Consider the following 25992-nt stretch of genomic DNA (forward strand, 5'->3'; position numbering starts at 1 on the left):
TCCTGAAAAGTCAAGCAGCAATAAACTCCGAGAGGAAGAAACTCACGGCATCACACGGAGTTGTGTGAAAGGTCTTTGTGGTCTCTGGTCATCTGACGTGCATGATGATTGGCTGCGATAGCCAATACATCACGGGGGAGAGCATCAGGACAGACCCGCACCAGAACCCTTACTTCTTAAGTGTGTGTGTGTGTGTGTGTGTGTGTGTGTATGTGTTTCACGAGATTTGGGGGATCTGAAAACGCGGATCTCACTACACTTGTGGGGTCTGACTTGCTCTGTGCCACTTTAAATGCTGCATCCTCGCTTGTCATCTTCACAAGAACCATATGAAAACGTTTCACAAAAGCCCAGGAAAAGAAAAGCTGAATTCATATTCATATTTCAGTCCACAGGCGGGACCCCGTTTGCTCTCTGTGCACATGAACTTCTACAAATATTGGTGGCACACTTCCTGAATGAGCAATGAAACACACATCAGGGAGCTGCGGAAATTATGCACGTATTTCATTTCACAGCTCAGACTTGGACGGTCGGGGTTCGAACACCTGACACTTAACAAAGTTGCCTCATTCTCTCTCTCTCTCACACACACACACACACACACACACACACACACACACACACACACACACTGATGGAGAAGCCACAGGAAAGGGTTCAGGAAGAATTGGGAAGACACGGGGATCGAACCAACGACCTCTACAGCTGTGCCATGTCTGTAAAACACGCTTACAAATCCTCCACTTCATCTCCACATTATTTGCACTTTTACTTAAAGGGATAGTTCTGATTTTCTCAAGGTGAGTCCTATTTGATGCCCGCCGAGTAAGAATACAGAAAATTGCATGTTCAGGCTCAGACTGAACGCCATTTCAAAAGGAAATTAATTCAGTTTCATCACATTAAATTCATTTCCATGTTTATTTAAAATGATGGCTGTTCAGCAGGAGACAGTAACAGGACGTGGAGGCATTTCATTACATCATTAGCTTCCTGCTCTGATTCACTCCCAGGTGCGCAGAAAGTGCCGCGTCGGAAATAAACGCAGATGTTTCCCTACCTGTGCGCCGACGGGAGTCCAGCACAAGAAAATGTTAAACCTTATAATCCATCCAAACAAGTTCCTAGTTCGAGCCTTCATCTCCAGAAGTGTTAACACGTCACAGAAGCTTCATTCCGTCACACTTGAAGAGAAACATGTCCTCCTCTCTGTGTGGTCAGTCCAGCATCATGAAGAAAAAGTTCAAACTGTGGTCCGCGGACTGCTGCGGGGGACTTCACCAAGCCGGGGACTCTGGTGCGGGGGGTGAGAGATGGGGGGATGTCCTCTCCTCCCATCTGCAGGGGAAATAAGACAAGCGGCACTTTCAAGGGGGTGAGAGAGAGAGAGAGAGAGAGAGAGAGAGAGAGAGAGAGAGCGAGCGGAGCCCTCCAACAGGTGAATATGCTCCTCCCTCCCCCTCGCGTATTAATCCGTGGCATGCACTCAAGTGACTGAGCACCACCACCACCACCACCACCCTCCGACGCCACTTAAGACGGAAAAGGTGCCGCTGGTTTGGACTCCCGAGGGTCAAATGACATGGACAGGAAGTGAAAACTGAATTTTGCAGGGAGAAACGGAGAAACGATTAATTTAGCATCAAACACAAATCAAAACAACATCAACCGCGACCTTTAACAGGATAAGCCATAAAAAAATGGATGGATATGAACATCAAATGTTGGAAAGTGACATAAAAAGAGGTGAGTCCTGTACTCTCAGTCTGATGCTGTAGCTGGAAGCTTTGTTGTCCTGGGGTCACATGACACGGACGCTGCAGAAGCTAAGAGTTTTTGGTAGTAAATGAAAAACAGAAGCAAGAAACTTTGCACTTTTTCATATAAAGTGAAGTGAAATGGAAAATGTCCGTCATATTTTTTTCCGCTTTATATCAAAGGTCCAAAACATGGAAGTTCCTGAAAAAAGAAATCACTGAATTTTTACAGTGTATAAAAAAAAACAATGAAATTTGCCCCGAAATGCAAAAATATAAATAAAATGTTAATTGTATTTTCACTCAGTCGCTGTATTTTAATTTTCTTAAAATGCGCCCTTCAGATCCAGCCCACAGGAGGAGTAGGTCCTCCTCCACTGAGGCGGCCGTGTTGCACCTATGGTAAACCAGAGGGACCAAATAAAGGCAATTTGAAGTGATAGCGGCTCTGCAGGCTCATCCTCTTGTTTATGTCGCCCTTTTTCCACTGATCGATAAATCTCCTATTGATCGATGACATTTAGCTCCTGTCTGCGTGTGCCGTTCAATCCCAGATCACATGACCCTGCAGCAGATGTGGATATTCATAGGGAGTGAAAACAGGTGGATGCAGTAATATGAAGACACTTTTTTTTTTTTTAACTTTTTAGCAAAACCAGCTGGAATGAGCAGCAGCAAAGGAAATCCAGCATCTCAACATGCTGCAGGGCTCCAATACCCAATTTACTGTTGCCCCCACTTGCCTGGTCTGGCTGCTCAGACATCGTTACTGAAGAGGAGATTTAAACGTCTTCCTGGTACTGAGGGCGATGTGAGGTCACCGGATGGAGTGTAGTTCAGTGCTGCGCGGACTCAAAGCTGTTGAAAGAGGCTGAATCATATCGCCACCATCTCTGGGTCTCAGACGGGCCTGGTGGAGGACGATAAACCCGCAGAAGGTCGGGGAAGATGGCGTGACGATGAAGAAGACTGTTACTGTTCGACTCTTTGTCTCATATCTGATGTGATCCACTGTGACACCTAGGATTCTCCACCCAGTTCTTCTGTCCGACACTTCCATCACGTACATTAATGCATTTTGAACTTGTGTGGAAGAAATTATTCTTGAGAGGAGACCGATTAAGACGTATTCTTTCTGATGGGGATGAGTGGTTGCTGGTGCAGGCTACTAGTCTTCTGCTCAGACACATTTGAGGTTCCCCTGAGGGAGGGAGTGAGGGAAGGGTGACAGAGGAGTGAGGGGTGGGATCCTCATCACTAGGTTTCACCACATCCCTGGTCTCTTCATGGTCGAGCCCCTCAGCCGCTATCAACAGAATTCCTTATGTGGATTTATTGCATACTCACACATGATACGCTGCCAAATTATTCAACCTGTATCCTTTTATTTTTGGCTCTATTTACTAGTAAAGGACCATGTCCAACGGAAAATATTAGTGTTTAATACATCGACCAGATTTAGCTTCGGCTAATTTACAGCTGAAGTCATTTGAAATCTACCTGGATACAAATGACACAAATACACAGTGACAGGTACGTAGTGATGCGGGATAAAAGGCACATATATATATATATATATATATATATATATATATATATATAAGTGCTGCAGTGCATTTAAATGCATTAAATTTAAATTTCCATATTAGCTACATGATCAGATTGTGTCTAATATTCATGGAGCTGAAGGGAGTGCGACTCTTGATATCTGCTGTGAGTGAATTGCAGCTGCTGGTGACCCTCAATGATCAAATGCCAGTCGTTGTGTCCAGAAAATTTCAAAGCAGGTGTGTGCAGAGTTGGCAGTGGCGTGACAGAAGTTCCTCCAGCCAGTGTTGTGCAGCGTGACATGAACTGATTTTTTATTTTAGGGATCTTCGTGAGGGTAGCGCCACATCATGACGACAGAACAGGAGCTTCCAACATCATTTAATTTATGATTGTGAACGGGTTTGGGTTTCAGGAGGCGTGAGCCTGGTCCCTACATCCTCTATTAGTTCAGCTGATTGTCAGCAGAAATGCAGGCTGACAGCTCGTTGTTGTTCATGCTCTCATTAAGAGCTCTGTTGAAACTGTTCAGAAAGCACTTTGAGCTCTCCAATTACGCTGAGAAATGATGGTTGAAGCCCAGCGCGGCAGCCGTGGGCAGTGACTCATTAATGAGCTCAACTATTAAACATGTACTCCAACACATATGACGGACGGATGACACGCTGTTAGCTGCCCGGCATGTAATTTGTGAGAGTGACCAAAAACCCTTTCACAACCACAACTTTGGATCCGCAACAAAGAGGAGGAAGTGAAACTCGCTTGAACGGTCGCAGCTGAGCAGTAAATAAAAGTGTTTTTCAAGCTGAAATCATGAAAGATGCTGACAGCTTTAACTATTTGACACTGATGCACATGCAACAAGTTACTCCTCAGCTCGGTTAGCGGGAAAGGCCGCTCATTAGCAAACCAGGTCTCTCAAAGACTCCCAGTGGAAAAATGAGAGATTCTCATATTTAAAACCGTCTGTCATTCAAAAAGCTTAAGTAGGTCAGACTGTCAGTAGTAGAGCTGCTGAATTAGAAGGCAATTACACATATTTACATATTCTGTCTCAGATGGGAAAAAATAAAACTCTCTGGATATCTGATTGAACAAATGTGGTCAGTTTGATGAGGAACCGACAGAAGCTCCTGAGAACAAAGCCAATATGGTCCAAAGTGGGGCCTGGGGGGCTAAATTTGGCCCGCCATAAGGTTTGATTTGGCCCACAAGGACAAAAAAAATAGATAGGATAGAAGGATAACGGGTACAGGTAGAACCGTTTTGGATTGTTTGAATAAGTCCTTTCTTAAATAAATCACGTATTTCATTGCAAACGGACGTTGTAGAAGTGGATTCTGTGTCAAACAAGTTGCCTACATAGACGCGTCGGTCTCATGTTTAGCCGGTATCAGCCTCCTCATGGCTTGTAGGTTGTTTTGTTTTTTTAGTCCCCCAATTCAAGCCAGCACACGTGTTGTTTACTAGATAAATATCTCAGGGCGTCCATGTACTTCTTGTTTAAGTTGAAAGTCAAAGTGGATGTCGTGCAGTTGTTTCAACATCTTATAACATCCATCCATCCATTTTCTTCTGCTTATCCTGTTGGGGGTCACGTGGGGGTGGGGGGGGTGGAGGGAGCCGGGGTACCCAGAGAGAACCCACACAGGCAAAGGGAGAATTATATTGTTGAAATTACAAACATTTGGAGAAGGAAGCTGGGAGAGGGTGATGGGGGCTGCTGGAGGACTCTGGAGCTGAGAAAACACTCTCAGCAATCATAAATTTTGATGGATTTGAATTTTGAAAAAGCTTCCAGGCCAGAGTAGAGGGGCTAACGAGTTAATGAACACTGGAGGAAATGTGTTTTTGTGTGTGTCACTTCAAGTACTTTTCTCTGCGTCTGTCGTGATTCCTGATGGTATTTCTGACCAAACGTTAGAGAGTACCTGAACTGCATGCGACCCCGATTAGATTCCCAGCTCTTGGAAATACTTCAACTCTGTCTATGGATGCATCTTCAGCATTGTGTCTGCTACTTGAAATCCCGGAGTTTTCCTGAACGCACCACCCGCAGCTCCCGTGTCAGGTGAGCGGAGGGAAAAATAAAAACTCCGTGTGGTCAGAAAACGCGCTGTTCTTCGGATTAGCGCATGAGTGGAGAGTTCTCCATAAACATTCTGAAAGTTGTGCGAATATCTGCCTCGAAGACGTTCGAGTCGGTCGTCGGAGAAGCTCCGGCGGAGTGTTTTCCTGAACTTTTTTTTTTTAAACTATTCTGGTGAGTTAGCTTAGCTCAATTAGCAGTATCGTTCCAATTTGACGTGTTTAAAAATAGATAAATAAATGAATAACCGGTCAGAAAAGTCGGTAAAAGTTTGACGATACTGGAAATGTGTTTTTTTTAAGTATTGTGACCATGTGGTGTACTTGTAATGGTTGTTTTGATGACTGTTAGCATTACTTTTTTTTTTTTTTTATTTCCGGGCTGTTAGCTCAGCCGTGGCTTGCTAGCAAGGCTATGCGCAGCTCTCAATAGTCGTCGCTGTAATTCAGACTGAGTCATTCAGAGTAATACTATATTTCATGCATTTAAAGCTAAATATTTACAGGTTTGTTCACTCATTTCATGTTCGTTTCATTTTAAAAAATGGGTATATTAAAGTCGTGCTTAGGGTAATTAGTGAAAATGTCAACGTATTTTTTATTTTAAAATCAAGAATATTAAGTAAAGCACATTTAAAAAGTGTGATAGTCTAACGGTCCTGTTTACCTGTGTGCAGACTGTTTTAGAGGGACGATTGTGTCAGTGCCATATGAGGAGCTGCTCATGGATGCCTCCTGCAGCACAGCGACAGGTTCTGGGAGGGCGGTAGGAACCAAGATTAAGGAGAACTCACTTGAGAACCATTTGATACATTTTTTGTTGTTGTTGTTGTTTTTGGTACTTATCTCTACATGAGACTCAGGTGTTTTTCTTTGTTCTTGGATCCAAGAGAAAATAACTGAAGACGCTGACAGTATAAAGAGTCTGAAAGTTGACAACCGATGAATATCAAAGGTTGGAACTGTAAACAATTCATCCAAGTGCATTTAAGAGAGTACGACTGAGGAAAGAGTGAAGTGATACCGTATTTTTTCTTTTCAACAGAGATCACTTTTTTTGTTTCCTAATTTCTTTTGGGGAATATTGAAAAATATATTTTTGTTTCACATTCATTTTGGTTGTGGTAAATTTGAGTTGTTCACTCAAAGATATTCCTACCTTTGTGTAAAGGTGGAAGGTAACAAAAGGGTAAATGGAACTGAACAGGATATTTAAAGAAAGATAACTCCTGTGTCTTAAGTCTGTGGACCTGTGTCTCACGTGGGTTGGAAGGTTGTTGTTTTTTTTGCCCACTATTATAAAGCCCGCGACTGCCAAACTCTTTTCCCAAACCAAGTAGATCATTGAACATGAATTTGAGTACACCTGTGATCATTGTGAGCTCTGAGATCCTTGGTCAAGTATATTTGATACGAGCCCTAGATTTAGACACTGTAGATACTGCCACCAGCATCAGTGGTATAGATCTCTTTTATAAGAGAGGAGGACATATATCCAGGTCACATGGGGTTTCACAAAAGTGTCTTTTTGTAGCCTGAACACAAGTGACATTTGGATTGACAGCTGAGTGTGTTGAGAGCAAGACAGGATAATGACCCAGTATTCCTGACGATGCTCAGTGGGACGCCAGGGCCCATGGGAATGATACAGGTTGGTCATGTCAACTGTCAGTGGCGTGCATGTGGGAGAGTTTACAGACATTACTCACTCCTTGTTGCTGCTGCCTACTGACAGCTTCTCAAAGGTGTGTTTCTTGCTTCACGGCAGCTGCTCTCGGAATTTAAGTCTTATCTTTTTCTATCCCGCTGCTTGCTTTTGCCTCATTCTTTCTCCCAGCTCCTCGTGTGGTGGCTAGAGGGCCCTAGTGCGGCGCCCTCCTTCAGCAATTAATAATATTCTGATAACACAATTAAAGTCGGCCTAGTAATATGCACTAAATATGCTTGTAATGCCCTCCACCTGTCTGCCTGCGTGCCTCGACCTCTGAGTCAGAGGAGAAACTGGAGCTGGGTCTGTTTATCCAAACTCTGATTTAACATACGACATAAAATTTAGCCACGTTTAATCATCTTCCTCTAATGTAGCGGCTCTTAAGACACAAACACGTGCGACTTGATGCTTGACCTGGTCTCGTCTTCTAAAAGACTCGGGGCTTTGGAACTTGTGAACAATCCCTATTGGTGGTGCATTTACCGTTAAGGAACGCATTGAGGAACTAATTTACAAGCTTGACAACCTTCCCTCCTGTCATGCGTATCCTTACTATTTCAGTATCAATATTGGCCGATGTTGTGCCATCTCATGGTGATGCAGGTTACTGCGGTACTTGGTTAGGAACACGTGCAGGGAACTCATGCTCAATTTGTGCCTGCCGTGCAAAATGTCAGCTAGCTTTTTATATCTCAAACACTTAAGTCTCCTGTCAAAATGTGACGATGCTTGAGACTCATCATCTAAATTAGTCCATCCACTGGACGCCTGCAGTGTCTTAGTGGAACATGATTGTTCCACTCATGAAGTTGTTTTCTTTGGCACAGAGTTTGCTGCTGCTGTGACTGCCAGTGAAGAGGGAAGTGCTGACCCCCAGTGGTAAAACCTCTGAATAGCACTCAGAGCACAGAACCTTCTGAGGTTCTGGCATGTTCAGTGAGAGTATATGATAGCCTAGGATATGATAGACATGCCTGCACATGATACTAGTACATCTGGGATCTGATTCAATGAAGGATCAATGTCATCTTTCCCACCTTTGCTTAAAGGCTCAAACTTTCCCGGCTGATGTGGGCCGGGAAAAACATAAATGTAATAGAGGGGAAACTTCCAATTACACATTAGCACACAATGTTCCATCCAGTTATTATTACCAAGATTATCAGTGCAGTTTCTAGTATTATCACATTAATGTGGCCCCCATTTCAGAAAATAAATAAATCTCCCTTTAAATTCTCCAGCTCCAGTGAGGTCTCTGTCTTTTATTAGAATTTTTCAGCTTTGTTTTGATTGATTTTAGATTGTTTAAAGGGATTTTTATCAAAACATTAATGTATTCTTCAGCGCTTTGTTAACCTTCATGTTTTGAAAATGCACTGCCTAAATAAATATTTTTGTGACTACGATGCACTGTTAACCTGCACAAGGTTAGTCTGCACACATCAATTTCTCACTGACGCGATATCTCTTCAGTTAATTCGAGATTTTGCCCAAATGTCCACCGGGACTCAAGGATGGACTTAAAAAAAAAAATGTTGGTGGTCAAAGGTCAAGGGTCACTGTTACAGGCACACATTACAGATGCATACAACAACAATGTTGTAATTGTAGTCGTGGAAAGTATTATGTTATGAATCTTGCAGTATTGTGCAATAAGAATTTTAGCCTGGTCCATTTGGTAGCTCCAGCTGAAATTAGATTGATGGGAGGAGAGCAGAGGAAAGTACTTTTTAATATTTCATATACGTAAGATAAGAGATGCAGTTTGATAGCTACGGCCTTGAGTTTCTTTGATTCACCACTGGAGGGTAGAGATTCTATCCATCTTCTTAAAGACCCTGAGCACCATCTTGTAGCTCTCTAGCTCATCATCTCGTAATGAGCTCCACTCCTTATCAGTGTGACTCTGAAAGGAACAAGAATGTAAATCAATAGCAGGCATGCAGTACCTCCTTTGTGCATCAACTCCGCGGAGAGTTGAAATCAATGCCTTCAGCGTTCTCATCCAGTTGAAGCCAATAGACCTGGACAGCTCCTGGATTAATGCGAGAGCCTTTTGCTGAGCAAGCGAGATTGCTAATGTAGCTCTATTTACCGCGGCTACTCAGTTCTGCTCGGATCACGAGCCAGTCAAAGATGGTAAAAGCATCCACCCACCCACCCTCAACCAAAAAAAACAATGGAGTCAAAATGTCTGAAGTCACCATACTTTGATTTTTTATTGAAATATAATCGACCCCTGAGGCTAGATAAAAAGGCCACAGTTTGAGCCTCGTCTAGCTCCTCAGTCTGACACAGCCAGATAAAAACACAGACCTGTCCAGAAACACACATTATACAACTGGTGTGACCACTCCAAATTTACGTTTTTTTTTTAATTGTTTTTTTTGTTTTTTTTTTTTGTTCTTTCTTTCTTTCTTTTTTTTTCTTCGTAAAACCATCTTAGAAATTACATGGCACTTTACTAACTGACAAGGTTTCGGACATACACGACTCAAATCATTTACATAATTTCAAAAATACTTGGTGTCTAAATTAAAGATGAAGCAACCGATATGATTAAGGGGAAAGAAAGTGCTTAATTTAGCTCACATATGATCCAGGGTAAAGGAAACGATGTCATTTTAAACACAACGGCCGGTTTCTTGTACCAAGTGTGATGATTAATACATGAAAAATCCAGTTTCAAACTGTGAAAAAGTCAAATTTGGAACTAAAAGACACGTAGATACAAGTCTGTTCAGCTTAAGGGGAACAATTTGACAAGATTAATATCATAGTGCGTCCGTTAAGTAGTAAAGTTCTTTTTTGGAAAGGTCTGCCTCCAAGTAAAGAGTGCTAACATAACGACAGTAAATTAGCAACATGGTCACTCCAGAAATATGCTCAATTTCTGCTGTCAGAATACAGAAAAGCGGCAAATGAAAATGAAAGGAACATCAAAAGTTTGATATTTCAGTGGATTTCTGTCAGCTAGCACTAGGTAGCTGTATTTAGCTGCAGAAGGATGTTGTGATATTAGCGAACCAAAGATTAGCTACATGATCAAGACAAATTAAGGACTGTAAACTCAAACATGTTTTGACATCTTCATCCTGGTGGGCGACTTCAAGTTCGACAGGGATTCAGCATATTTTCCCATACGGAACTTTCAAGTTGTTTATGAACGCACTATTACTCTCGTCTCCTTGCAGTAAATATGTAGCTCGGAGACTTTTAGCTTAGCTTAGCATAAAGACCAAAACAGGGATACAGCAGGCTTGGCTCTGTTTAAGATTTGTTTTAAATGGTAATGGCTGTCGTATTATGAAAATTATGCTATAAAAAAACAAACAAACAAACATATGTCGTGTATTAGGAGTTTTGTATTTTAAAGTTTATGGCCATAGCCAGGTTACATGTATCCCCCTCGGTAGATGTTTAAGATAAGCTATGCTAACATCTGAGAGTTCCAGATTAAATAAATTTAAGGAGCAGTATTGATCTTCATCTAATGCTCAGTGAGACAACAAAAAAGCATATTTTCGCAATTGTCAAGCCATTCCACGATAGTATTTCACATTGAACAATGAAACATCTTTGAAATTACCAGTCAGAAAACAAACTCTTTGATTTCAACTTGAATGTGAGTCTCACTGTCGTGGCTAATCTACATGTGCTCCAGTGAAGCAGAGATCTTTAGAGTGATACTTAACCCCAAAGTTTTTTTTTTCTTTTGCCTTTCAAGTACTTGTACTTGTATTACTTCTTTGTGACTCCAAAATGCAGCGTCACCGACATATATTTAGCTCGATGCTAATGGAGAATGATGGCTGACAAAAAGTTACAGTCACAAAACAGTAGCAAAACTGCCAAGACATCTGTTTACAAATTCTGAAGTACATCGTTGGGTATGATATCCATTTTCCTTATCCAGCCATATGCTCGGTAATCCAAAAGAAAAAACTCAGATTTGAGCTACAAACAAACTAAATAAAACCTTTTTTTTCAGCCTTTGCTCCCGTTTCTGCTGAACCGGTTGCTTGTACTCATCCGTACTGGTTCATGTTAGCACTGAACCAGGAGGGCCACGGTTTCAACTCCAAACTTTATTATAATCCCAGAGGTTACTGACGTGCAGATGAAGAGCAAACACAGTAACAGACGGCAAGAAAAAAAAAGGCTGATAGCACTAAAAGAGTAGAAAATACAACATTTTAAGCCAAGACAGCACTACCATACCATACAAGTTAGAAGTACACGGGAGTAATGTGCAAAACACTAATTGCGGTTAAGTTTGTTTGTTTCTAGCTGGATAAACAAGGTGTGGAATGTACGATACGTTGGAGAATTTGTAAACAGATGGTTTTGCTGTTGTTAGCCCTCAGTCGCACTTAGCGTCAAGCTAAATATACGCGGCTCGCTATTGCTGTGTTCTTGAGTCATAGAGAAGTAATGAAGGAGGGCGGGGGAAAAATATGTTTGTAATATCAAGACAAACATTATTGTTTGGGTGAAGTATCGCTTTAAACCATCTTAGCTCAGGACACGTCTTCACCTTTCACCTTGGTCCACACTAGTCATTACAAGTCTCCTCATGATTGGGCTCAATATGACCCAAGTCCTCAAGAAGAAAAACAAATATAAGAGGGGAGTTTTTTTTTTTGTTTTTTTTTTTTTTTTTGTCCAGGTCTGGGACACGCTGAGGTAACGGACATTAATAAATTATTCAGTTGTTTAAAAAAAAAACACATTGCAAGAATCATATCAATAATACAAAATGGTATCAAACATACATGATGTAACATTTTCATCAAACACATTCAGTATTTTTTTTTTTCCTCCCCTATGAATCCAGAGTCTGCTGTTCCAGTTGCTCCATGATCAGAGTCCTTCTCTGGAAATGCTTTGCAAAGTCCCTTTAACAGTTGATGTCGATTAATACTGTATTTCTTCTTTTGTTGAGGTTGATTTTCCGCTTTCATGCTGAGGTGAATTTGTGTGCCATTCAACAAACGAGTTTTTTCCTTCACTCAACCCGCAGTATTTTTTTTTTTTCCTTCTTTGTTCAGTAACTTGAAATAACTTATGTCCTCTCGTTACAAGGATCACCAACGCAACAGGCATACCCAGACACACAGGGCTACAACACGAAATCACCTTTTTGCTTATTTTGTTATTGGATTTTACATTCAAACGAGTTTGCCTTTCATTTTTCTTACAGGTCGGAAAAACTAAACAACATGCTTATAGGAAAGTCAGAAATTGTATTAAAAGTGCAAAAAATGTATTCCTTCAAGAGACAGTATTCAATCAGACATAAAAGTTGCCCACCAAAATTTTAGTGCGTTAACAGTACAAAGCCATTTCATAGGTTATTAAATTGTACATTCCTATCCACCTCGCCACAACAAACATGAATATACTGAATGTTTTGCTCCTTCGAGTGTGTGGTTTCCTTCCGACTAAACTTCAGAGCATCATACTGCCTCATCCCCATGTCAGACACGCTCCCAGGGCCCCAATCTTTAAAGTGTATTGCCCTTAACTGAGCAAGATTCATCGTAGAACATAGTCCTGAATTCAGTGGTGCAGTCTGAAAAGCCCCAAGACTGAAATAAAGTGACATCACATTATTTTGGTTAGTGGCCAGTGCAAAACAGCTTCTCCAGCCTGTTTCAGATCTGAAACGCGAAGCTCTCATGATCCCTTACCTATTCTATTCACTACAGACCCTCTGTAGAACAGCATTACACGTGTTTACACTGGCACCTATAATCTAATTTCCATTCCACAAATATAATTTAACCCTCTATAATTATAGATACAAAAACATAGAAAGTAATTTTTTTTTTGAGAATAAAAACGACTGATTTTAACACAACTATTTCCACATAGTTGTTGGAAAAGATGGCTCTTTTTTTTTTTTTTTTGATGAGAAAATAATCTTTTTAAGTTGTAAACATGGCTGCTGACGTGTCCATGTTGGTGCGAACCCTGTCAAGTTTACACTGGCGTGTAATCACATACACCGACCATCTGACTCTCCTTCACAATTACAATATCTAAACGTCAATCAACAAGCCGATATGAATAGAACATTCACAATATGACACATTTTCTCAGCATCAGGTTGCTTTCGCTTGCGAGTACACGTCCTTCCTTCATCTCTGAATTTCAGAGCATCACATGACCATCAACCATCGATATCATTGCCACCACCCTCATGACCTCCAGCCACCAATGTGGCGATGACACGGGTGCTGAAGGAGACCACCTGCAGATCATTCCTCAGTTTCCCCTTCCCTTTCTCAAGAAGACACAATATCAAAGTGGATCGCCTTCACGGTGAAGATCCCCAGAGTCTTGTGCCTGCTTTGATAGCACATTTAGGATCATACCAATTTTTGGAGACGGATGGGAGAGACCAAAAACCTTCACAGGGAATCATAAACGATGACGAGAAGGGACAATAGCACTCATTCCCAAGGCATAGTGACAGGCAGAGGGGACGTCAGTCTTCAGATCCAGTTCTTCTGGATCCACGTAGACATATGTCAAACCCCCTTCTCCCTTTTTTTTTGTGCTCCAATAGTTATTGAGTGCTGGGGAGTTCCCTGACATCTGTGTGTGTGTGTGTGTGTGTGTGTGTGTGTGTGTGTGTGTGTGTGTGTGTGTGTGTATGTATGTATACGGTTAGAATGATGAAGATAATGAAGGAGGTCACAATATGGCGCAGTGGAACCTATGAGATCCTGTGGAACGTTCTGCTCTCCATTTCATCTTCTTTTTCTTCTTCTGGTTTCGCTCTGGAACTTGTTGTCTGTAGGTGTAGGGAAAATACAAAAAAACAGAACAGATGTTAAGGAGATTTTTCCAACACTTTACAATTAGAGCCAGACGACCCAGGAAAGAACAGGACCTCTGGGACCCACTAAGTTTCAAACAAACATTTAGAAACGATCTTCAGGTTGAGGTCTGGTCACATCAGCTTTCAGTGAAAATACAGCAATAAATAAAATCCTAGTGTGTGACCTTGTCAGTTCCTGGGTTTGTTATTTAAGTGACGTCACCGAAACGAGGGCAACATATTGATTTGATATCGATATTGAGAATAGCTACCTTAGCACAAGTGGTTTCTGGTTTCAAGGCTGTATTACAGGAAAATAATGTCATTTATGAATTTGAAGCCATCGCCTCAGCCATTGTATCCACATTACTGATTATTGTCCAAAAAGGCCTTGTGAATATTTTGTGAAAGACCCAATGTGATCTCTAAATCAGTGCCAATATCAATAGAGGTATTTGGCCAAAAATATCACAGTATGTGATTCGCCCTCATTGCCCAGCGCTACCCAAACACATCGCACAACGATGTGGTTTCTGTGTTGGTTTCTTGCGTTCTGTCGGTATCTTGGTTAATTACAGAATGGTAGGAGAACAATCAGAGTTATTATACCTGTGAAATAATTCCCGTAGCCTTGCTTGAACTATGTCAAGCAACACTGAGCTGAAAAGTTGCCCTTTAAGTCAGCATAAAGCTCCCTAATTAAGAAAAGGCTAACGAAGAATGTATGACACCGCCCTCTTCATTCAAGAAGATCAATCAATCAGTAAATTGATACCATCTATCCTGGAGGTTTCAAAGTGTGAGGTGGGGCTCTGTAGAAACACCTCTGCATGAGTAGGAGAAAGCATTTTTTTTAAATCCGATCAACTGGCTTTCTCCATGCTGACCACTAGAGGGCTGCATTGGTCTACTCCCAAAAAGAAAATGCAGGGCCTCCCTGACAACATGCACACACTGGTGTGTGTAATAATCCGTATTATTTGCTCTTTACAGAAACAGCAGCAATCGCGTCACCGCTGTACATTTAGGAATGTGGGTTAACACGGACTTGCTGCTTGTTGCGCTCTCAACAATTACAGAAAGCTCTGAAACAGGATGTGACTGCAAACAAAACATGGACACACACCAGATTCTTCTGAAATTACATGGGTCAAGACAGGAAATAGCTCTGGGATTTGTCTTTCCCTTTACACTCCCAAAAACACTTTCGCTGCCTCACGTAGCAGCTCAACATTCTCTCAGTGCTTTAAAACACAGAATCCCTGCTGGCGGGGTAAAACTGAAAAGCTGGTCTGTGGGGTTACTGCGGGGGAGTCAGTCATATGTACGTCACATTTTGTACAAATACTTCAAAGTTTATGTTAATAGTTCATACATGGAAAACGATGACAGTGCGGTTACCTTATAACACGGACCAGCTCGTGAAAGGCTTTGTCCACATTCATTGGTGGATCCTTGGCACTGGTTTCAATATAAGTTATCTGACAAGACAAAGAGAAACATTCTAAGTTGACTTCTTAAAAATAACCACTATGTATGTACGGGGGAGGATTGTAAATGTTTGCCAGCTTGCATATCAGCAAATTTGCTAAAAACAATAAACATACATAAAGGTGGGTTGAATCCAAAATAAAAAGAGAAACATGGCGTAAGCAGTCCCATGAAGTCACAGCCCTGGAACCAGACGATGTGAGTGTGTGGCACACAGAGCTTTTCTTTTCCCTGAATCCCTCTGGATCCAAATCAGTCAGCACCACAAGAGGAGAGCAAACTCAGCAACCCTGAACTCTCTCTTCAGCACGAAAGTTGCCAAGTCACACAGTATTGAACCCAATGGATGTTTATATTTACATACTAATAAACAAAAGAAGACCCTACATCCACTGTGGTGAAACGGTAGGAGCTGGCCGCTGCAGTATTTTCAGGTGGTAGATGTATTGAAGGCACGGGTACAGTAATTTCTCAATCAGGGATTTTGCTCAAGTCAGCACAACTGGTGTAATCTGTGAGGTACTGAAGCTTTTTGTTTCCTGCGCCTGCGGTGTTTTTTTATTCCTTCTGTTTTCATCGGTGTTGGTTCTATCCACGGTTCGCAGTGGAGGGGTGTAGAACCGGCCAAGGAAGAACCCAGTAGAAGCAGATTTGTTATGGATCCACACGGTGGTGGTCCCCCCCCCCATTTTGATGAAATCCTCCTGGTGGGTGGACCAGATCCATCTCAAATTTGGTCAGAAACAACTTAAGAACTTGGTGATGGGTGACTGTGAAGGCTGTGAGTTTTCATGAAAGGGTGTTTCTGTGATGAGGCAGCCATGTTTGATATTTTGTCAGCTCAGGAAAACTTTGTAACTCGACTCCACGTGACCTTTTCCAAACCCCATGTGTTTGAGAGTCCTGGCCTTAAGTCATCAACAGGCAGAACATAAGTTGTAGCGCCACCTGGTGGGTACAGGAGGTTAACCTAATGTGACAAAAACTTAATCCATATCAAAAGGACACCATTTTGCCTTCACCTGATGTACAGCAACATAATACAAAACACAACATAATGTGTGTTCTCTAGCACCACCTAGTGGGTGCAGGAAGAGATTTTTTTGCACCACATTGCAGAGGTCTTCTTCTCCTTCATGGAAAAACCCAAATATTACCAGGTTCCACTCCCTTTCCCTCTTTGAACAGCATCACATGGTACAGGGTTACGAGGGTCCTCTCATCACTGGTTGCAGCTTTACTCGAGTCAAAGATTCTCCTTGTCCAAGGTTGTTTGCTCTTGAGTGCTTTCTACTTGTGCCTTGTTTAATGGACAGACACTGTGAGGGTGCTCCTCTGCTTCTGTTAAATGGAATGTGTGATTTTGATGTATTTTCAGATGAATACGAATCAATTTCAATTGATACTGTAAGACAAAATCAGCCTTCTCTTGCAGGAGTCTGCACTAAACACATTGACTAGATGTCTATTAACCAATTCTCCCTGATCAGGGGATTCAGGTCACAATTGCTTGATAAATCAGGCTACAGCAGTAAAACCAAGAACGCCCACGGGACAGTTATTCAAAGAGAAGGTCACAACTTACATTATGTTTTGCAGCCATTTCTTGGCCCTGGTCAGTGGTGACCTTTCTCAGATGGACCAAGTCCACTTTGTTTGCCACCAGCACCATGGGGAAGGCCTCCCTAAGAGGAAGAGGATGACACACACACACACACACACACACACACACACACTTCGTCATGTATTACTGAAACTAAATAGGGAATTTCCAGACACGAGCACTCCAGAGAGTGCTTTACAGTCTCCTGTGGTCTTCAGACTTATTTTAACAGCCTGATAAGATTGAAAAGAACTTTGTTGGCAGTCTAAATGGCACATGATGTCCTGACTTGACCTCAACCAAAGAGACTGAAAAATGTCACACTTGATTACACATTTTCACAGTCTAAAGTGTGTGTGCTTCTGAAGTCGTCTTGCGCTGCATATGAAGGGAACATCAGCTGAAAATGATCTACAGCGGGGCACGGCTAAATATGGACAGAGTGACTTAGTTCCACTTCCTTTTTTTTTTTTTTTTTTTAACTCAAGCACAATTTTATTGGATACAGTTGATTATTGACAAGTAACAGCCCACTCCTCTCTCCAAGTGATATTTCACAACAGAAAAGATTCTAATTTTAAAGAAAAATCTGATACACTGGCGGTTAAAGAAAGTGAGGATCCCCTACCTGTGACACCCTGAAAGATTATTCTAGCTGTTTCCGCTGAACCTGCAAAACTGTACGTGACTGAGGATGGAAACATTTGTGAGGATAAGAGGTTCAAGGGAGCATTTCATGAATTTATAAATTATTTTTTTAAAGGATTGTACATTGTCGATGATGGGCCGGAGCTTTGTTATGTTTCTTATCCATCAAATAAATGGGTGACACACAAAAAAAAAAAGTGTTTGATGGTGAAAGTAAAGCAGAGAAGATGTTACAATTACAGCATTCAAGGGAAGAGGTATTGATTTTTCTTTTATTTTGATGGGCATGGTGGATAAAATGGTACAATGCTGGGCTTCAGAGTACCTGCTGCTGCCTCTCTACATTGTATGGGGAGTGAGAATCTACTTACTTACTAAATTTAGGTTCACTCTGGTTTTGAATTTCAGTATTTAAAAAAAAAAAAAAAAGGACACAAATCTATGTGCTAGAACTTTTCCGTTTTTCTGCCACTGAGTGTGTTAACCTGCTCAAAATAATCCGATAACTGGGAATAATCTGCTAATGGTGATAATCAGATTTGACGCATGTACATGAACTTAATACCGGGATATCTGAAGGGAAAAAAAAACAAACAACTGGTTTACACGATTCTGTCAATAGTTACAAGTACATGACTTAAACTCGTATTTCTGGATACTTTCATAACAACCTTGTCAAGCTTTCAACACGGCATCACTGGCAGGATTTCAGCCTTTCACTGTAGAGGCAGGAGACTAAGACAAGCCATCGCTCTCCCATCTGAAAGTCCTAATATGTTCACTCTCTTCTGTCGCTGAGCATGAAGTTTGTCACAGCATCCCCTAATATATATAATTACGTTTCTCTGTGTGTGTGTGTGTGTGTGTATTTTTGTAACACACCTGTCTTTGACCCGTAGTATGAGTTGATGGAATCGGTCGACATGTTCAAAGCTGGCTTTGTCTGTCACAGAGAAGACAATGAGGAAGCCGTCTCCTGTCCTCATGTACTGCTCCCTCATTGCACTGAACTCCTCCTGGCCGGCTGTGTCCAGCACTGCGTAGATACACACACACACACACACACTAGTGTTGTCATGATACTGGATGTCACACTTCGATATATTTTGAAAAACATTGATATTCGATTCGGTTTTCGATACTATGCAACCACTCAGAATTTTGTGCAAACATGTTTTTTATTTAAAGAAAAATAAAGAACTTTATTCTTTAGGTATGGAACTTTTTAAAGTTATTCTTTACACATTACAGCATGCACATAAGTTTTAATGTATGTAACCTTCCGTCGATTAGCTTTGGCTAGCGCTCGCTAACAAGACAACACGGTAAAGCAAACACCGATTGATGTGATAACTCTAAGCAACACATACTTTAAGTTATAATGTTATCAACCTCTATACCTTTAAGTCTATACAGGTCTGGGTGTCTGTCTTGGAGGAGCTTTGCTACATTTGTTGTGTTCGCTCCTTTAGTCGGCACAGCTCTGTTGCATCTCTTGCATGTGGGCATGCTGCTGTCCTTTGGCTTTCCTTGTTCATCCGACTCAAATCCAAAGAACCTCGAAAAAGCACTTCTGCTGTTTTGTTTATTCATTAAAACAGGTTGCGAAGGTCCTGCAGACGCCATCTCATGGCAGCTTACACACGTAGAGCGACGACACTAAAAAAAATACAGCCAGCGGAGTTTGTGTGAGTGAGTGTCTCCGTCTCTACGAGGCAGGAGGGAGGGGCTGCTGCAAGATGGCTTGCTCCCCAGGGCAGCGCTCTGTTTGTGTGTGTGTGTGTGTGTGTGTGTGTGTGTGTGTTGGCGGCGGCGCATGTGTAAACCAAGGAGGCAGGTAGAGTATCGATACTATTGAAAAGTCATTTTGTACCATTTTTTATTTTTCAAAATTGATATTAAATTGATAAATCGATATTTTTGACAACCCTAACACACACACACACACAAACACACAGGAATACTTCAATATTTAAATTGCACTGTTGTGAGGGAGTACGAGCAAGTTGGTTTGATGGAACGCGCCAGCTGATCACCATCAGCACTACTGTGAGTGAGCGTGAATTGTACAGGCACATGTTTGTGTGTTTTTAGATCATCGTCGAGGAGTCGGTCTCCTTTAGCTTCAAGCTAAATACGCGCTGCTGGTTCTCTCTGAATTCTGGGGTCAGAAAGAAGTGATGCAGGAGGGAAAAAAAACACGTTTGTGAGCTCAAGACAACTATTTGTGTATTTAAAAAGGCAAAATACACTTTTTGGTGCTTGAAATTCAACAACTATAACATTTCCACAAATTTCCCTTCAGCCTCATTACAGTTATTATTTATTAGTAGAAAAGGATCAACTGATGAACTCAGGAAATGATGTTTGTGTGGAGCTTGCTTTCCTCTTCCTTTCAAACATTCCATAGCACTTACAATAAAAAAATTCCACTTCTAGAATGAGAGATTATGTAATCACGGTAAATTAAGACTGTGGTGAGTGGGATTAAAGATAAATAAACTTGTAGATTTTGGTGATCCACTGGCGTTGTGATGTTTGGCACCGCATCATTTCATATCTACTCTGTCCATAAGCAACAAAAGTATTATTTTTCCTTTTAATATCATCAATTATTTTACTGAATTGTTATTTAGCTCTCCAGTGTGAACCTGTGGAAGCTACCACGTGCGGTTACAGGCTAAAACAGACTGAAGTACAAATTCTGAAAATGGAACAGCTACATTTGCTTTTCAAAGATCAGCTCTTCACCTATGTCTCTACTCACCATCCAGTATGGCCCACTGTCCGTCAATCTCCGTGTGTTTCAGGTAGGAGTCCTCTATCGTGGGATCATAGTCCGGCACAAAGATCTTTTGGAAAAACTGGATGGTAAGAGCACTCTTCCCTACACCACCGTCCCCCACCACCACCAGCTTGTATGTTGGCAGGTTGTCACTTGGCACAGCACTGGTTGCCATGGCTACCTAAGCAGTGGTGGTTAAGGTGGAAGGGTAGGCTTCTCGGTGGTAGATTACACACCTGGCTGTAATAGAAGACAGAGAGAAAGAGAGAGAAGCAAAAGAAAGAAAAGAGCATTGATAATAGAGGGAGGGAAAGAGAACAAGGGAGGGAGGTGTTAAGGGGGAGTGCTGTTTTTTCATCACCATGGAGACTGACGACAGCTTAGACTTGTAGATCAAAAATGAGAAAATATATATATATATATATATATATATATATATATACACACACACACACACACACACACACACTACAAATGCAGAAGTAGGCAACAAGAGTTCAGCATCATCCATGTCCACCCACAACACATGCAAAGCTGAGTGACAAGTTATTATTTTTGTCACTAAAAATAACATGAACAACAACTGCACGTTCTAGGGATGTCAAACCCAACCCTGTTCAATACACAACGCAAGGTTCGGCACGCGCTATGGTTCCACGCCGAAACAAAAGTTAGATTAGACTTTGTGTGTCTGCGAGGAGCGTTAAAACAAAAAAAGGAAAAAGAACTCAACCAAACTAAAAACTGTGACCCTAAAACCGTGATGCAGTCTCAGTTCCAAACCGGCCCCTGTCCACCCGCCGTCCGTTCAGTTTTGGAGGGTCTGTCAGAGGAGGGACTTCATTAATCAGGGACCTCTTACTATTAATATCTCCTTCTTACTGAAACTAAGAGCTAGAAATAATATAAATAGTAAAATAGTAATATAGTTTGAAGTACATATATATATATATATATATGTATACACAATTTTTTTTTACAGTATTTCTATTGTATTTATTCCATCTAGGGACAATAGTAGATGCTAATACCATGTTTGTTTACGTTGGTTTTGTTTCTTTATTCCCACGCAAAGAAAAAAAAAAAGAAACATCATTTAAAAATAAACTTATCTTTCAGCTCTTTATCACATATCCGCGAGGACAAATTAAATCCAACACATTTCTGACACCGTGTTTAAAAACCACCTTTCACATACTCATTGCTCGCTTCCATCTGTTGTTGCGCAGCGAGGCAAGAATCGTCCAACGGAGATGCACAGCTGATATCTTGGTGCAGCTCCAATTCTGCCCTTTCAAACACCCGCAGCACTGTTGTGTCATATCGACCACAAAATCATCTGAAATATCTCTGTATATAGGTACGTGGCTTTATCATGTTTTGTCATGATCTGACACTGTCAGACTGGATTGTATTGGTTATACTACACTGTCCTGTTAAGACTATTAGCTCCACCTAGCCTTGAGATAACGTTAAAGGGTACAAGCCAGGCTGGAGTAAACCACATCAAGCTAACTTATTGAGGTTATTTGACCACTTAAAGAGCTGCCGGGCAGGGCCTGTATAAATGGGTCTCAGTGTTGTGCATGTGTGTTTTTGTGCACACCCACAGGGAAAGACATTCACGCGAGCAAGCATGCAGGCAACCGGGAAACAGCTGTCAGCTGGCTACAGTCCATCCTGTCCTGCTTCACACAATGGAGGGAAGGAAGATGTTTCCTTCCTCTCCAAAGCCTGCCAGTCAGTTTGAACCAGTCACACCGGGCAAAGAATCCCAAACCCGGAACCCCAATGTTAAAAAGCATCTATAGACTGCACTCAGTTCGCTGGCGTTCTGTCGCCAAATGCGTCTAGAGTATGCAGGATACCATTTGGTACAGTATTGCAGAGCTTCGCAGAAAAACCAAACACAACAGCTTGAGAAGCACCATGAAATTATAGCAGCGTTCCTGCCACCAGCTGTGGGTTTCAAACCAGCCACGTGTGGGGCGAGCTAGCCCGGGCCTTCATGTCACAACCTTCCAGGGTGTGTCAGCATATCCCGCCGAGAGTCTGCTTGGTGGGGTGCACAATTCTCTGGTGCGCCACTTTATACTCTGTGAGACAAACATAATGTGCAGGCACCATTTTAAAATCAAATTACTTTGGGAGAGGAAGCTTGGTGGAGGAGAGTTTCCCCCACCAGCCATCTGGCCAGTGCAGCTCTGTGGCTTTACAAGTCCTGATGCTTCAAACAGAGACCGAGCAAAGCTGAGGAGAATAAAAGTTATAGATGCACAACGCTCATCTTTGTGAATAATTCTTCCCATCCTTGAGTTTTTCAAACTGGGCCTCTGCACTTCATTGAATACTAAAGGTCCAATAGTTCAGTGAGCCCACGGTTCATCTTGGATTGTGGTTTTTGAGTCACAATTTCAGTTTGATTTTAATTTTGGGTGTTTGTTTTTTTTCTCTGTATTGAGTGGTTCTTTTCTCTTCAATGTAACAAACAAGGGAGCACGTGGCAATGTTCACCTTTTTCAGGTTGGCCTACAAAATGATGTCATTCCTGCAGTGCTCCATTGCTGCAGCAGCAACACCGGTACAGGTATCGCCACTGACGAGGTAATTTGGATCCCTATTTCCAAAGAAAGATAAAACACAACAAAACTGCTTACTTAAAGGATGGTTATACACTGATATACACAGTTACTCTACCAATAACCCATCCTAAATTCTCCACACTGTAACTTTTAATACAATTACCAGTTTGATATGTGTTGTCTAAAACATAGAGGAAACGGAAAGAAACATGACAGACTCTATCTATCTGTATGTGGACCGGAGCATCATTCAGATACCAGATTCTAACATTCCCCCCCTCTGATATCCCATCTCCATCAGTAGAGAGACGTCCCAACATCACGCCTGATCCCCACAAACATCACACCAAATGTTTGGATGGGCTCCTCACTTATTTTCAGTCAATATTCCAGCCCCTAGAATCAACATATCACAACACGTCCTGATAAAATGCCACCACCCGTGTCCGTCACGGCAGCCTTATTTCAGTGTTCGGGGTACGATAATATGATGTCAAGGCAGCTACATTCAGTGGGTACAGTTGTACAGCTGCATCTTTGTAAACATCGTCCTCATGAACTGGAATGGAACTTCGACTCAAAACAGTTTAGAACCAAACTGTGGGTGGAGTTGTCGGTGTGAGGAGCGTATTAGCAGGTGCTACATGGGCAGTTCTGGGTTGGTTTGTTTTTTTTTTTAATCTCAGTTTTTAAACCCGTACCTGGCGAGGCTGAGCTACGCATCGACCTTTACGATTCATCTGTTGACAGAACGTTCATCAAGGTTTAACCACGTCACGATATGACCACATACAGCAGAGGACACCGGCTCTTTCAAGGGACGGGACAACCGATCCATCAATATATTGGCCATAGATCCATGAAGATATCCACAGCCTAAGCGTATCAATACTGGCTGATAATCAACTTGTTGGGTTTTTGTTGTTGTTATGAATGCAGCGTGACGATATTACATGAATCGCAAAACACTGTGATAAACATCGTGTGCCGTGTATCGTGCCGGTGTCGTGAGCTCTTTGCCAATCATCAGCCCCATTATCTTGTGATTTCACTCTGCTATTAATAGTGTGTGCGTGTGTGTCTTTCTGTAGACTGACTTGTGCTTCTGAGTGATCTCATCCTATGATTTGATACCAGAAGAATCTCTCTGTTCTCACTGACCAGCGGTTCAGTCTGCACACCACTGCTGCTTCACGCCGTGTGTATCCATCCAGCTGTTTTATATATATATACACACAAATATATATGTGTGTGTGTATATATATATCCATCTATCTATATATATATGATATATTTATGTTTGTCTGCTGCAAGGCTTTGTTATCATATTTGACAGAGCAAGAGAAAATAAGCAGGGTGTTTTGGTTTCGTCCCAATGGAGGAATTCTGGACTGAGAGGCAAGGCCCGTCTGGTGCGAGCGACCGTATGGAAAACCGACACCAGCCGCCCCTGAATAACGGATTTCGGTTGCTTCATCTTGAAGTTTTGCAGCGAAATGGGATTTCCGCAATATTCATACCCTCGTTTCAGACGAGTTAATCGTCTGTAAACGGCGCTGACACGAGTGGGAACTCACTAGGAAGCTGCTATATTGCGTGTAGTTGAGGAATTTAGCGCTACGTTAGGTGTTGCCTGCCTGCCCTCCGCGAATATTCACGACCTATTCTCCCCCAGCGAGAGAGGCTACTTACCGAGCTCCGCTGTCGTTAACACAAAGAAATGCCCCTCACGCCGACATGTTCCTCCTCATTTCTGCTCCTTCTCGGCTCCGAAACACCGCCGCCCTCTCGCCACAGACGGGAGTGGGCTCCCACATCTGCCGAACAATACGTCGAGCAGCTAATCTTTGTATTGCAACAGCTGATGCTATTAATAGAAAAGCCCCAAAGGGGGGGGGGGGGGGGGTGTGAACGGCGATTTGGGTGAAAACGTCAAACTATTAAATGAGATTCTGTACGGTCGTTTACTATCTCTGCTGACTAAAGAAAAAAATATATAAACGATGCTTGAGTTTGCTTGTTTTTACTCTGGGTTTTTGTGTGTGTGTGTGTGTGTGTGTGTGTGTGTGTGTGTGTGTGTGTGTGTGTGTGACATTTTGAAATGTTACAGGGGGAAAAAAAAATTAGGAATTCCCCTTTTTGGTGAAATGGACTGTTCCCTTATGTGCAAGAGTTCTTTAAAGGAGTAGTCTTGTCAAATTAGCTGCAGCCAAAAGACAGGAAGAAGCATACAAATATATATTATATTATATTGGGGCTTTGTCCACTCTTTTATATCATCAGCTTAATATAATTGCCAAAGTCATTTTATGACAAAATTAATGGTTGTTTGTTTTTTTTGCCTGTATGAACTCCTTATGATGTTTTGTCTCCAGTTTTTTTTTTTAATGTTTTCTGAAAAACTCCAGAGTAAAAAAAAAAAAAAAAAAGACTTTGGCAATTATTTGAAGGAGGTGACGACATGTGAACTATAGGTCAAACATGCACTTTTATCAAAGTCAGAATTAAATTACTGTCACCATGAAGAGATGTTCCTAATATTTCGCCCATCTTTCCAGGAATTAATTAAAAACACTTTGTCGTTCTTACTGAGGCTTTCCCTCTGGTCTAAATTCTTGCTCGTGTTGCACGTCGCTTTGGACAAAAGCGTCTGCCAAATGTAGATATTATAGAATTGTTTCTGCTATTAAACTGAAAAATGCAGAACCCACTCCCTATTTGACGAAACAGGACTTGAAAGTTAGCAATGAAACACGAGATCTGTTTTTGTTTTTCCGCTATGCGCGTCAGGCAGTTGGAGGATTGCCGTGTTTGACACGAGGATCTATTGATTTAAGCTTTGGGAGATTTGTTGGAAGTAATCAAGAGGTGTTGAATTGATTGAATGGGTGACTGATTTATTCTATCGTTGCAAGGACACCCGACTGGATTTGACAGCAAGTTGATG

General features: G+C 41.8%; 2 protein-coding genes and 1 long non-coding RNA gene across 7 annotated transcripts in view; 1 reads left to right on the forward strand and 2 right to left on the reverse strand.

The window, feature by feature from the left end:
* Window positions 1–1325, reverse strand: part of pth2ra (parathyroid hormone 2 receptor a) — a 33916-nt gene extending 32591 nt beyond the window's left edge. For both annotated transcript variants that reach the window (XM_086219731.1, XM_086219730.1), the window contains exon 1: window positions 1064–1325. In XM_086219731.1, the coding sequence (XP_086075857.1) occupies window positions 1064–1144 (81 nt within the window). In that variant the 5' untranslated portion in view covers window positions 1145–1325. The remainder of the gene's footprint in view (window positions 1–1063) is intronic.
* Window positions 1326–5375: 4050 nt separating this feature from the next.
* LOC147251801 (uncharacterized) lies at window positions 5376–21822 on the forward strand. Its single transcript, XR_015118680.1, has 4 exons — window positions 5376–5571; window positions 6074–6162; window positions 20489–20549; window positions 21693–21822. It is a non-coding gene; the product is annotated as an uncharacterized LOC147251801 (long non-coding RNA).
* mrasa (muscle RAS oncogene homolog a) lies at window positions 9307–24889 on the reverse strand. Of its 4 annotated transcripts, XM_086219733.1 has the most exons (7): window positions 24738–24889; window positions 20446–20703; window positions 18561–18714; window positions 17013–17112; window positions 15338–15417; window positions 13770–13909; window positions 9307–13733 (listed from the first exon to the last, which is right to left on the reverse strand). In XM_086219733.1, the coding sequence occupies exons 2-6, from the start codon at window positions 20636–20638 to the stop codon at window positions 13810–13812; spliced, it is 627 nt and encodes a 208-aa protein (XP_086075859.1). In that variant the 5' UTR covers window positions 20639–20703; window positions 24738–24889; the 3' UTR covers window positions 9307–13733; window positions 13770–13809. The 4 variants fall into 4 exon arrangements, with proteins under 4 accessions (XP_086075859.1, XP_086075858.1, XP_086075860.1 ...); XM_086219732.1 differs by having other exon boundaries at window positions 9307–13909; XM_086219734.1 differs by lacking the exon at window positions 24738–24889 and adding an exon at window positions 22978–23081 and having other exon boundaries at window positions 9307–13909.
* Window positions 24890–25992: the final 1103 nt, after the last annotated feature.

This window comes from Aulostomus chinensis, chromosome 12 (assembly GCF_037954235.1).
Source record: "Aulostomus chinensis isolate RoL2024-O1b breed Wild chromosome 12, RoL_Achi_v1.0, whole genome shotgun sequence".
In the NCBI taxonomy this organism is placed as follows: Eukaryota; Metazoa; Chordata; class Actinopteri; order Syngnathiformes; family Aulostomidae; genus Aulostomus; species Aulostomus chinensis.